This window comes from Periplaneta americana, chromosome 6 (genome assembly GCF_040183065.1).
Source record: "Periplaneta americana isolate PAMFEO1 chromosome 6, P.americana_PAMFEO1_priV1, whole genome shotgun sequence".
Classification (NCBI taxonomy): domain Eukaryota; kingdom Metazoa; phylum Arthropoda; class Insecta; order Blattodea; family Blattidae; genus Periplaneta; species Periplaneta americana.
In genome coordinates, this window is record NC_091122.1 from 53568819 (window position 1) to 53583110 (window position 14292).

The window sequence follows — 14292 nt, forward strand, 5'->3', positions numbered from 1 at the left end:
TAGGGGTAGGCCTATTGAATTTTAATTAATTTTTTCTTCTCCTGAAAAATTATTTTCTGTAAAGTCACATAGGAGATATCATGATGTCAATGATGATATGCTGCTGGAGATTGGCAATTAAAGAATAGAATATCACTTCATTCAGTGGCGGCTTGTAATGATCACTAATTATTATTTGAGAACTTAGTAAAGATATATCCCTTTCATTAATTATGGTACTATTCTATGACAGCTTTGATCCAACATTTACAGTCCGTTGTGGGTAATTCTGTGCATAGTTGATTACCCATGTAGTGCAAATGCTGAAGTTATTATTTTTCATCTGTTTTCTCCATGTACGAAGCTGGGAGAGTGTCTGAACTACCATCAATATGCATATCATTTATGTTTTAGTCTTGTTGCAATTCAACATAGCAAGGTGCTAGAAAATATGTCATCTACAAGTACTGTAGTGTGAAAGATTGTTGGAATTAGTGAAGATGTTTTACATTTATTTGTAAGTTACAGTAAATGTAAGTTTAGTACTCGGATTTATGAAAACAATTTCCATTGTATTGTGAAGAAGAGAAGTTATAAATAATTTCGGAAAACTTGCACCAAATCAAATATTGTGGAAACTGTATTATTATGATGATGATGATTATTATTACTACTACTACTACTACTACTACTACTACTACTACTACTACTACTACTACTACTACTACTACTACTACTACTACTACTATTATTATTATTATTATTATTATTATTATTATTCATGTCTTCTCTCTAGTATTAGTTCTTTAAACTTTATTATTTATGCGACTTCAAACTTCACATAACCAGAAATTTAGTTATTCTTTTGTACTTCTTAATCGAAAATAGTAATATAGCAATGATTTCATCTATGACGGAATTTCTTATTCCCAAGTTTTATTTATAACACCTGTACAAGCCACTCACTACTGTCTTGAATATATCTAGACTGCTCGGGAAAAAGGGAATAAGTCAAAATATACAACTTTTCAGTACAAGCAATTTAATTCTCTACAGTCTTATGTTTGCTAATGTAACATAATAGAAAACTGATTGTATTTTAATTGAATAATTATATTATTTTACTTATATTGTTTATACCAATCTGTAGAACATGTCATGGTGCAACATAATATTGACTTACCTTATTTTGGCCATTTTTTGACTTATACTCTTTTTCCCGAGCAATCTAGATATAGACCTACTCAACAATGAATAGTTTAGCATAACTCATTTTCATGTGAAATTTTGTTAGTTATTTATACAGGGTGGAAGTGAAATAACCCTGCAGTTATTCAGAATGAATAGCTCATGTTGTATGTAACAAAAAAGTGTAATGCCATATTAGTGGAAAGTTCATAGTTTTCATAGAAAAGTTTTTTTTCTCTAAATTTTTAACACCCTTTTATTCGGTAACTAATGCGAGTAGAATCGTGATTTTTGTCCATATCGATAGAAAATCTAATAAAGAATCTTTATTCCTCTGGCATATTTCTATAGCATGGACGGTTTTCGTCTAAATTTATTAAAAAAACCACTAATTTCATGCCACTGAATGATGTGAGCAGATTGCAACGTTGTAGTCAGAGAGCGAGAGGTTCACCTAGGGAAAGAGATCTGAGTTCGTTGATCTCTTACATCTGTATTACGAAAAGAAAGATCAGTGTGTTAGCGGCGATGTTGTCAGACAGCTGAAGCTTCCAACTCAATTTTCTAATCAACTGTGCATTTAATCACAGAACGTAATATAGGTTTTCTATTCATTTACGTGTACCCTATCGTCCCTTTCAATCTGCAAGGTTATTTCACTTTCATTCTGTGTAACTTAGGGAATTCAAAACTTCCACAAAGTCATACACTTTTAAATTCATCTCCACTGACCACCATTCTTATGACATCATCCTATTTTCGGACTAATGCGTTTTGTCTTTCAAATAGAGATAGAAAACTGTGAAATACCACATCAAAAGAAATTAAATAAAGTAGGTACATATAAAAATATTTTATCGCAAAAGGATATCCAAACTGTTGTCCTTTTATAAAAAAAATTCTTACAAGTAATTCTACTGCAATACTTTGACCAAAGAAGTTTCCACATATTCTTATGGATTTTTAAGATAAAGGTCAACTAGCACCAACATAAACAAGTATTCATGCCTGTTTATATTCTTCACATTTCTTTGGGTGAGTTTCAAATATTTTTTCAAGAGATTAGATTCAAAGTTAAAAGGGACATGTTTCGAAACTGATGTTCCAATTTTCTCTTCTGCATTTCCTTATGAATTGTAATCCTCAAAAGCATGACAAGATGTGAAGCACATGGAGTTGTGATAGATCATTTTCATTTTCTCCATAAACCATTAATTTTATTAGTAATACTTCTTTAACATAAATATAGCGTGTAAGATGCATGTTATGAGAATATACACAGAGTTCAAGCAAGCATGTAGACATTCTTATTTCAAAATTATATTAAATTACCCATCTGTTTAAAATACTATGTATCTGAATACAGTAATCAGGAAGTGATCTGAAATATGACATGTGAATTTAAATCAGTTAAATGTTATTTAGGCTTGTGATTTCATAACTGGTTGAGATTTTTTTTTACAACTTAACTACATACACATAAATCTTTAATCTTCAAAATGAAGGAATGGTCATTTGTGTCATTAGGTCGAAAAAGTAAAAGTCATGTAATATTCTCTAATATTGCTTTTGTATGTAAAAGGGGTGAACAATTTAATTTAAAAATAATGCTACCGTAAAATTAATGGTACCCTGTAATGTTTTTTCTAAGTAAAATTTCGTAATAATATTCAATCAAAATAATTATTACCGTACGTTTTTATGATCGAATATAATCATTTAAGTGTAATATTTCATTAAGCTGAACGCAGAACGAAAGAAAGACATTAACTTAATAATAAATTGATTCTTCTTGTGAAAATTATAAAGTTTCTATTGGCACAAAATTATACACATTACAACCACAATCTAGTATATACAGTCACGAAGCTCAATATGTAATAAATATGCATCCATTAATAGTTGCTAACCACTAGGATTGCTACTATCGCCTCATTACAGACAATGCGAAATAATACCTGCACAGTCTATTGTTCCTAGCAACCTCACAACTCAAGCTTCGTGACTGTATATAATAGACTGTGTTACAACTAAGTCACAAGAACATTGTTTTTTTTTTTTTTTTGTGACCTTTGAAAGAACTTGTTCTTATTGTTGGTGACTGTATACAGAAGTAAGATTATTTGATTTAAATTAAATACAGTTCCATCGGTATAAATTTAGACCTATAGTTAATAAATATTTCATATATGTAATTTTTAAAAGAAAAATGTTGAGAGAATTAAATAAATGCTGAATACTGATACAGTATGTAATACATAATGTTAATTACAGTAAAACGAATTTATGTGTTTTTATGACACTGATAAACAAATTTCAGTATCTGTAGAATTTTTTAAAACTGTAATTATACAGAGGTCGTTGTAATTTCATGGAACGCTGACGACTGCATTAGCAGTTATTCTAACTTTGTTATACTTATGGATGAGAAAGTAGAATTTACCTCAAATGGTGTTTTCCAAGCATTCGGTGACCATTTGAATCCAACATAACAAAGAAGAATGTAACAAATAATTAAGCTTATATATTTCTTAAAAATTTCTGTTTACAATAATTGCCTATAATATTTTCTTTCTGAAACTAATGTGTAAATTCAATGCATATAAATTAAAGAGCATGTGTTATATAATATCATGGTAATTAGTCTTTCCACTTCATTGTATTTAGGGTTTATGACTATTGTGATATTGGTACAACATAAACATTAAAATAATAATCTCAAACATAAAATTAATGTAAATATTTAATTTTAAGCTTTTGTGAGGCATGAGATTTCGGGTTTTAATGGTTGTGGAATTATTGTGTAACATGTGGAGTTTAACCATATGATGAAATAGAAATATTTGAAACTACTTTTGGTTCCATAATCAGAGAAAAAGATAACATAAACATTTCACAAGAAAGGTGGCCTAGTGTTTTGGATTCTTCGTGGCAAAGTAACCCTTACTACTTGATTAAAGTAATTTCGTGCCTAAAGTGCTTGCTTTTGAGATAGGATTTAGTCATGTGATATCTTGGTTTCAGTGGAGAGCAATATGTAAAGTAATATTGATACTGAAAGCTGGTAATCGGAATTTTATGAAAACATAAATTTAATTTTAACATTGTAGGCCTATTATAGTCTAGGCCATCTAAGGAACGTGTGGTAACATAGCAGTTTCTGTTTCCAATGGAATCATGAATTTTTTCTTTTGATGTATTGTAATCCGTTTAGATTGAGGTTTACCCAGTTTCTAATAGAAATGAGTAATAGAGGTATTTCTTTGGGGGTAAGGGCGGCAAGCAACCGACATCTCTACTTCTTTTTTAGTTCGTTATTTAACGACGCTGTATCAACTACTGTACTAGGTTATTTAGTGTTGATGGGATTGTTGATACGAGATGGTATTTGGCGAGATCAAACCCACGCCCGAGCGCAAATCTAGATTGGCAGGCAAGCACCTCAGCCGACTGAGCTACATTAGTGACACATCTCTACTGCTACTAATGCAGATTGTCTAGAAAAGTGAAAACCTTTACCTCCGATTCCCCAACGCTTATAATTATTGGGATCTTTCCCTTTGATATAATTCATATTATTATTTATTTAATGCTAGAAAGACTGCTGTAATATTGAGAGAAAAATTATTTTGTTTGCCAAAAGGAATCATTGCATGTAACATTCTTGAATAATGACTATAGTACGGATTATGATTATGATTATGATGATGATGATGATGATGATGATGATGATGATGAGTTATTTAATATGCTATTTGTTTTGTTGTATTTTAATTAATGAAATAAATGTCATTTAGATTGGTGCTTTTCCACAATTCCATTTGTTTGATTAAGTCATAGTTAAGTAAACATGGCAGACCAAATCAAACTTGTACATTAAAACTTCTTTTATACATTTCGCACTTACATGTTTTTCACATTTGTATATTTTTTTTTCTTAAGTCCCAGCAAAATTTCTGTAGATTCATATTTTGGTTATATGTTTTTCGAAATGGCAGACCAAATCAAACTTGTACATTAAAACTCCTTTTATACATTTCGCACTTATATGTTTTTCACACTTATATTTTTAAGTTCCAGCAAAATTGCTATAGATTCATGTTAAATTATTTCGGTTATACGTTTTTCGACATGGCAGACCAAATCAAACTTGTACATTAAAACTTCTTTTATACATTTCGCACTTATATGTTTTTCACACTTATATTTTTTTGTTTCTTAAGTCACAGCAAAATTGCTATAGTTTCATGTTAAATTATTTCGGTTATACCTATTTCGTTTATAAGTTTTTTACGCTGTCTTCGTATTTTAAACCCCAGGATATGTGCAACGTTATTTATAGGCTCTAAATCAATTTTGCTCGAATTTAGGTTTGGCGTGAAAATAAAATAAATCGAGAATCACTTAAATTAATAGAAAACCTGTATTACGTTTTGTGATTAAATGCACTGTTAATTAGAAAATGAAGTTGGAAGTTTCAGCAGTCGCTGCTAACACACTGCTCTTTCTTCTCATAATACAGATGTAAGAGGTCAACGAACTCAGGTCTGTCTGCCCTAGTGAACTACTTCCCTTCCCCTTTCTGGCTACAATGTTGCAAGCTGGTTGCATCGTTCAGTAACTTGAAATAATTAGTGGTTTTTAAATTAAATTTACACAAAAACCGTTCACGCTATTGAAATATGCTAGTGGGGTAAATTATTCTTTATTAGATTTTCTACCGATATGGATAAAAATCACGATCCTACTCGCAGTAGTTACCGAATAAGAGGATGTTAAACATTTGAAAAAAAAATCGAAAATATTATGGACTTTTCACGAATATGGTATTACACTTTTTGTTACATACAACATTAACTATTGCTCTGAAAATCTGCACGGTAATTTCATTTCCAACCTATATACTGATCACTAACTGCTAAGGTCTATATAATCGACTCAGAGAACCTATATATAACTGCCCCAAACGACCTTCAGAATACTTTGTACATGTAACTAATATTGAAATCGATCTACACCAGTTTCTGAAGATGGAATCAATAAGTATGTTTCATAATTTATAGTATAATTTATAAAACTATATATTATGATTATTCGGGCAGGAAATTTGCGATCAAATAAGTCTAAAATGTAAACTACTTTTATGATGCAACTTCCTTAGTTATAACACGTATGAATACCTAATCCATGTTTGTGTGTGTTTCTGTATCAGGTGTGTTATTTGCTATAATACACATGAATGAAGAAATTTACGCTAGTAGTTAATAATTCACTGGCTAATAGGATAACAGAAAATTTAAGAAAAAACTGTGATGTTTCTAATTGGTAACTATTGTAAAACATTGAAGTAAAATGTCTTCTTATAAATGGCATTCATCATTTGCAGGTGACTGTTGATGGACAGGTGGTTTACGAAGCAACAGGTCGGCAAACAGGAAATCCTGCTGCAGACTATTCCGAGGGTGCGAGTCACGTGTTGGCTGTTATACACCAAATTCTGAACCACCATCGAACCCTTGAGCAGAAGTGGCATGCTAAGAAGATTAAACTTCATCAGCGACTAGCTCTTCGGCTCTTTCAAGAGGACGTCAAACAAGTACGAATCGTTTATATATTCAGAAGCTAATTTAGTTTATTTATTTTATTTTATTTTATTTTAGTAGGTTATTTTACGACGCTTCATCAACATCTTGGGTTATTTAGCGTCTGAATGAGATGAAAGTGATAATGCCAGTGAAATGAGTCCGGGATCCAGCCCGGAAAATTATCCAGCATTTGCTGATATTGTGTTGAGGAAAACCTCAACCAGGTAACTTGTCCCAACCTGGAATCGAACTCGGGCCACGTAATTTCGCGGTCAGATGCGCTTACCATTACTCCACAGGTGTAGAAGTTTATATATTCAGAAGGTAATTTAGTTTAAATTATAACATTAAAGACCATAGTTTGTTATTAGACAAATGAAAACTGAAATATTTATTCAGAATCTTAGGTACAAGTTATATTATACAGGGTGTTTCCGGGCTAGTGTTACGAACTTTCAGGGATGATGGCGAAGGGCACATGTATCAATTTGAGATAAGGAACCATGGTCCGGAAATGACTGAATCGAAAGTTGTAAGCAAAAATAGTTGTGTGGAAATGGAATTGTAATTTGGCACCACGTGCCCTCCTTCCCATAACCTTTGGAACAGTCGTGGAAAGATGGTATGGGCCGAATGTCTCCTACATGGGTACTTGCCCCGATACAATCTGTGAGCTTGTCTCATTCATTCATTCATTCATTCATTTATTTTATTCCATAGATCTTACATGAACAATGAAGCTTTAAGATGTGGAACATGTCAACATTTTACAATATTACAATTACAATTTTTACAAATTTTTATAGTTTTACAATTTAGTAATTTTCTCCAATTTTTACAATTTTGTACAATTTTTTTACATTTTTTTACATTTTGGCGAGATGTAGTGAGATGAGATGAGGTCCGAGGATTCGCCAAAATATTACCCGGCATTTGCCTTTTCGGTGGGGGAAACCTCGGAAAAACCCAACCAGGTAATCAAATCAAAGGGGGTAATCAAATCAAAAGGGTTGATGCCGAGGACTCGCCATAGACCATCCGGCTTCAGTCCCACGGCTGGGGAAAACCTCCGAAGAAACCAAAGTCCAAAGGGGGATCCAACCCAAGCCCGAACGCAGCTCCGGATCAGCAGCCCAGCGAGTCTGTCGACTGACCAACATCGATGGCTCTACTAAAAGTATACAATACATAGCCAATCAGATTATTAAATTTACAAACGCAAACGATCATTCATAAGTTGAGCTATATTATAATACAAAACAATTTAATTAAATTTAAGGCATAAACAATTCAACCAGTTGTGATATACAGAAATTGATAATACATATCATGCAAACTACTTCAAATTACAAACACAAACAATTTATCAGTAGAGCTATATAGATTACTATTCAATTTAAGGCATATACAATTCATCGGCCAAATCTATACATATATATACAATACAAAGTAGCATACTTTCATTAAGCTATACAAATTTGTGCAATTAATATCAAGTAGATTAATTCAATTTATAATCATAAACAATTCATCAGTTGAGCTATACATATTATCATTCAATTTACAGTAAGTCTATATACAATTCATCAGTAGAGCTACACTTACTAGTAATCATTTTAAGAACATATACAATTCATCAGCCAAACTATACAAACATATACAATCAAATTAGTTCAATTTACAAACTTATTTTCGTTAAGCTATACAATTCATATGAAGTAGATTAATTCAATTTATAAGCTTAAACAATTCATCAGTTGACCTATACAGTATACTATTCAATTTACAGTACATACAATTCATCAGTTATGCTAAACAAAAAATACAATACATAGTAAACAGATTAAGTCAATATAAAAACATATTTTAGTTGAGCTATATAAAATTGTACATGTCATTTAAGTAGAATAATTCAATTCACAAGCATAAACAATTCATCAATTGTGTAGAAGGTATGAGTATGTAGAAATTTGGTTAATTCTTTTCTGAACCTTTTCTCGTTGTTCTTCAAATCTTTAAGATAATTAGGCAGTGCATTGAAGACTGTTATACATGAATAGCGAACTCCTTTTTTAAAACAGCTTAGACTAACAGAGGGTAGATGAAGATCTGATTTATGTCTTGTATTAAAATGATGAATGTCTTGATTAGTACTGAATTTATCTTGGTTCTTAATATACAGCATCATTAGGGAAAGAATGTATTCACAAGGTAAAGTCAAGATTTCTAAGTTTCGGAAAATATTTTTACATGAGGTCCTTTTATGCACACCGGCCATTATTCTTATAGCTTTCTTTTGTAAAACAAAAACGTGTTTAGCTTCACACGAGTTACCCCAGAGTATTAATCCATATTTCATTACAGAGTGAAAATATGCAAAGTATGACATTTTAAGTAAGTTTATATCACCAATAGTAGATAAGGATCTTAATGCATAACAGGCAGAGCTCAATTTACGAGTAATACATTCTATATGCGTTTTCCAGTTCAAGTGATTATCCAATTCTAAACCAAGAAACTTTGTGCTTATAGATTCTTTGAGATGAGTTCCATTTAATCGAATACTGTAGGAAACCTGAGCACTATTGTGTGTACTAAATTTGACTGCACTGGTTTTATCAACATTAAGTGCTAGTTTATTTGCATGGAACCATTCATTCATTAGATTCAGCACTGTATTAGAAGTGTTTATAAAATGATCGTATTGTTTGCTTGAAATAATTACACTTGTATCATCTGCAAATAAAATTACATGGGATGAATTGTTTATGGTCAAGGCTAAATCATTAATATAAACTAGAAACAACAATGGACCTAAAATTGACCCCTGCGGGACACCATGTTTAATATTTCTAAATTCTGAATAAGTAACTTTATGACTATTTGGTACATTTATTTCTACTTTTTGTTTTCTATTTGATAAGTACGATGTAAACCAACCCAACATCTCATCTTTAATGCCATAAAACTTCAATTTTTTTACTAATATACTATGGTCTACACAATCAAATGCTTTAGCCAAGTCACAAAAAATCCCACCTACATGTAGTTTCGAATTTAATGAATTTAGTATTTCATCCACCAAACTAAAAGCAGCATTCTCTGTCGATTTTTGTTTTCTAAATCCAAACTGTTCTAAAACTAATATATTGTTGGACTCCAGGTAATGATATAATCTATTATACATAACTTTCTCAAACACTTTTGAAAATGTTGTTAATAATGATATGGGTCTGTAATTAGCAATAGTACATTTATCTCCCTTTTTGTATATTGGTTTTACTATTGAATATTTGAGTCTTTCTGGAAAAATACCACATTGCATTGACAAATTGCATAGATAGCTTAACGGAGGGGATAATATTTCAGAACAAGCTTTCAGAACTTTACTTGGAATTTCATCATATCCAGAGGAATATTTTGTTTTTAGTTGTTTTATCACATGCATGATTTCTGCTGCGGTAGTGGGAATAAATTTGAGACCTAAAAACTCAGTGTTAAATGCATCAGTTAGGTAACCAAGTGCAGCATCTTCTGCACAATCTTGAATGTTTAAGTTCTGAATAATATTTATATAGAAGTCGTTAAAATGATTTGCAATTGATTTTGGGTTATCTATTTTACTATCATTGACTTTAATGCAAGTAATATTTTCACTCTTTGAATATCGATTAGTTTCATTTTTAATAATATCCCAAATAGTTTTAATCTTATTATCTGAATTTTGTATTTTTTCATTCAGATACATTTTCTTTGCATCTTTTATAACTTTTGTCAAAGTTTTACAGTAATTCTTGTAATAATTAAGAACATGAGGATCATCACTATTCCTACTCATTAAATATAGATTCCTTTTTCTAGCACATGATATTTTAATTCCCTGAGTTATCCACATGTTTTTACTTTTACATTTTTTCACCACCTTGACTGGAAAACATTCATTGAAATAATTCGTAAATGTAGTGAAAAATGCATTAAATTTAGTATTAATATCAATGGTATCGGTACTATATACATTTTCCCAAGATTCATTTTGTAGACATGTATTTAAATGATGAAGAGATTCAGCATTTATAATCCTTTTTTTTATTTTTAGATTAACACTTTGGAATTTTTCACTCATATTGAAAACACTTAGAATTTGTGCATCGTGATCAGAAAGGCCAATGACTAATGGTACTGTTGAATAGGAATTCAATCTACTTTTATCTATAAATATATTATCAATGGCAGTACTACTTCCAGCTTGTGTTCTGGTTGGAAAACTTACTGTGTGACTAAGATTATAAGTTTCAAGAAGTGAGTTTAATTTTCTTTTACGTGAGCTTTCTGATAGATAATCTATGATGTCTACTGGTTCCCATTGGCTCATCCGTATTTAAAAATCAGGTCTGCTTATTCCGCTCTCGTGTACTCCTCCATTTCACTAGGACTGATCGACTGGACACTGCAATTTGTACACATACACTGCTGTCTACAGACGTGCATATCAGGACCGACCATGTCCGTTACACATTACGCTATCTGCATTGCTTTAGTGTAGTTTCCTGCCCCCACCCCTCAGACAACACACTGAATGGAATACTGTAAGTAGACAACGTAAACAACGTCAGATGAATACAGTATGTGTAAGATGTACAGATAAATACACATAAATAAGATGTACAGAGGAATAATTTTTTTTTTCTCGTTGTTGGTAACTCTATAGCATCTATTAGATGCTTTATGGTTGTGCTAACAGATGGAGTTACTTGTCAACAATGTGACGCTGAAACGTGTGTTCAGGTTACTGCCCAGCGACAGTCCTGATGTATTTTTACATTTTGTGATGATTGGTTAATTAATATTAACCCGGCACACTCACAATCACACTCACACTCACATTCATACAAATTTCCAGACCCCAGACACCCAGGGAATTTTTCTTCTTCAAGAAAAATTCACCGAGAGCCGAGCCCGGGAATCGAACCCGGGACCTCTTGATCTGGAAGCCAGCATGCTGACCAACAGACCACGGAGGCAGTCAAGGAATAAAATTATTTCATTTCCACAGAACTATTTTTGCTTATAACTTTCGACTCAGTCATTTCTGGACGAAAGGTTCCTTATCTCAAATTGATAAGTGTGCCCTTCCCCATCATCCCTGAAAGTTTGTAACACTAGCCCGGGAACACTCTGTATAAAGAATCCCCTATTTACTGTATAAGTTGCCATGTGCTAATAGAACAAACACTTCGTGGAAAGCAAGCAAGTAGGTTTCTTGAGTGGAAACCATTGGGTGATGCCGCAGTGCTGTCATGGTAATTTTTCTCTTGCCCATACGTCACACCCCTTGTTTCCTCCCTTGAAATACCTATATTTTACTCTCCTCTTTCTATCGCTCTGACTGTCATTTAATGATTTATTTTAATATTAAAGAAGAAGTAAAGAAATTTTTTTTGCTTTACATTTTAATTGTACAACAAGCTTGATTTAAAGAATACACCATGTAGCCCCACCATAGATGCACACTTGTCTCGATGAAATTTGGAGTACAGTAAAACCTCCATAAGATTTTTGTCATACAAGTAAAGCTTCGATCCTGTAGCAAATGGAAGCAGAAAGATTTTTTTAAAATTCTGTTTCACTTCAAAATTAAGAAAACTTATCCTTCTTCCAATCTCAGAATTAATGAAGAAGCTATCTTCCTTTTCTGGCCTACTGAAGATTAAAGCTGCTTAAAAATTTAGTTTTAATCATCGTAGAAAATTCTAAATTTTAAATAGTAATATAGGTTCTTATAAATTTTAAACAATGGTACAATTTTTGTGAGGGCTTTTAATACAAAGTGAGATATATTATTTGTGTATTGATGTATATTGTATATAACAGAACTTTTTTTTTCGATTCAAAACAAGAATAAATTTACCTGTAATTTCTGTTCAGCATCAAAATTAAGAAACATTACTTTCTATTTCCGACCAGCATTATAATCAAGAAATGCTACCTGTTGTTTGTGACCAGGATCAAAATTAGAAACGATATTCATCTGCTGTTTTTGACAGACTTCAAAATCAAAAATAATAGCTGTCATTTCTGACTAAGCTCAAAATTAGGAAAGAATTACTATTTTTGCTATTACTGACTCAAATCAAAAGTTCAGTGAAAAAGAACAATCTGACGACTTTGACCCACTTCGGAATTAAATCAAATTTACCTATCTATTTTACTCACCTCAAAATTTAAAAAAAGAAATTGTTTGCCATATCTGACTCACCCCAAACTGAGAGCCAAATTGAAGGATTGTGAGTCACATTTCGTTGTTTAGCTTAATGCAGGACCAAAGACTGAAGTGATGTGTTGTATTAAGCTTCTCTATTATTCTTATTCCTCCCTTGAGTGTTATTGAAATGTTTCACTGATAAAAGATCAAACCTCAAAACCTAATTGTAATGATAATGAATAGGGGGCGGATGTTGATGAAAAGTCATCTTCTTATGTTTCACATTAGGATGATATCTATTAATATGGAAATCCTTTCTATGTTAATATCAGCATAAAAAATAATTTCTTATGTTGCATTTTTTGGATTTTTTTACGTTTTTGAAGTAATAAGTCATTTTTATATTATTTTTTCGGAATTTTTTGGTCATTTTTAATATTTTGAAGATCTTTCAGGTCATTTGAAATGTATTTTACTTACTTCTTTACCTATAGGTCTGTTAAATCTTTTTCTAAGCAAATAGATCAGTAATAATTACCTACTGAATAGATGAATAACAGTGAAGGTCAAGTTTTATAGTTTGAAACAAACTCTAAAAGTCCATCCCTCATTCCACTGAAGGCCTCATTTCACACAACGGAAGTAATATAAAATGCTTCACAACAACTTAGTTTAAGTGAGGGCTTTGACCACTATTGTTCCTTTGTCGGTACCAGGGTGTCTTTAGAATTTATATTTGGAAGAGGGGGGAACTTTCACCATTTCCTGGACGATAGGACATTATGTCCCCAATATGGTTCGGAAGGAATCTTCTATAGTAGACAGTAGACAGTATTTTTAACACAAAGATTGCAAAAATACACACTGCGCCCACAATTTGTTTTATCATTTACAGTCCCTCATCTGGAAGGTCTGGCGACAGAAGATGAAGGCACTGACATAGACCACACCAGGTTGAAACACATTGTAAATCCTCATGAAAATCTATATTTTTCCCTTGAAACCTTTATTTTGTTGCCTGTCCTTTTCCTTTATTTTAGTCAAATTTCAATTTGGGCAGTCATTGAAACAAGGTGACTAATTTTTAAGAAGTTGTAGTGCGAGTTGAATAATATTTAAATGTCATTTTCTTTTAATTTTATGTCATTTTTCCATTATTTTAAGGGGTTCTATTGATCATTTTAAGTAGATTTTAGGTCATCAACATCCACCCCCCTAATAATGATTAATGCTGGAGTTGTACTGAGTTAGCAATTCTAATGTGTGAAACCGAAAAAACTGAAGGAAATTTGTACTGAGTGTTTTGACATATAGTTCCATTGCTTAGGAAAGGCAAGA

At 31.8% G+C, this 14292-nt stretch overlaps 1 protein-coding gene across 6 annotated transcripts in view; it reads left to right on the top strand.

Annotated features, from left to right (window-relative positions):
- The window catches only part of trio (trio Rho guanine nucleotide exchange factor), a 2234512-nt gene that overhangs the window by 772026 nt on the left and 1448194 nt on the right, over positions 1-14292 (top strand). For all 6 annotated transcript variants that reach the window (XM_069828117.1, XM_069828118.1, XM_069828113.1 and 3 more), the window contains one exon: positions 6554-6763. In XM_069828117.1, the coding sequence (XP_069684218.1) occupies positions 6554-6763 (210 nt within the window). The remainder of the gene's footprint in view (positions 1-6553; positions 6764-14292) is intronic.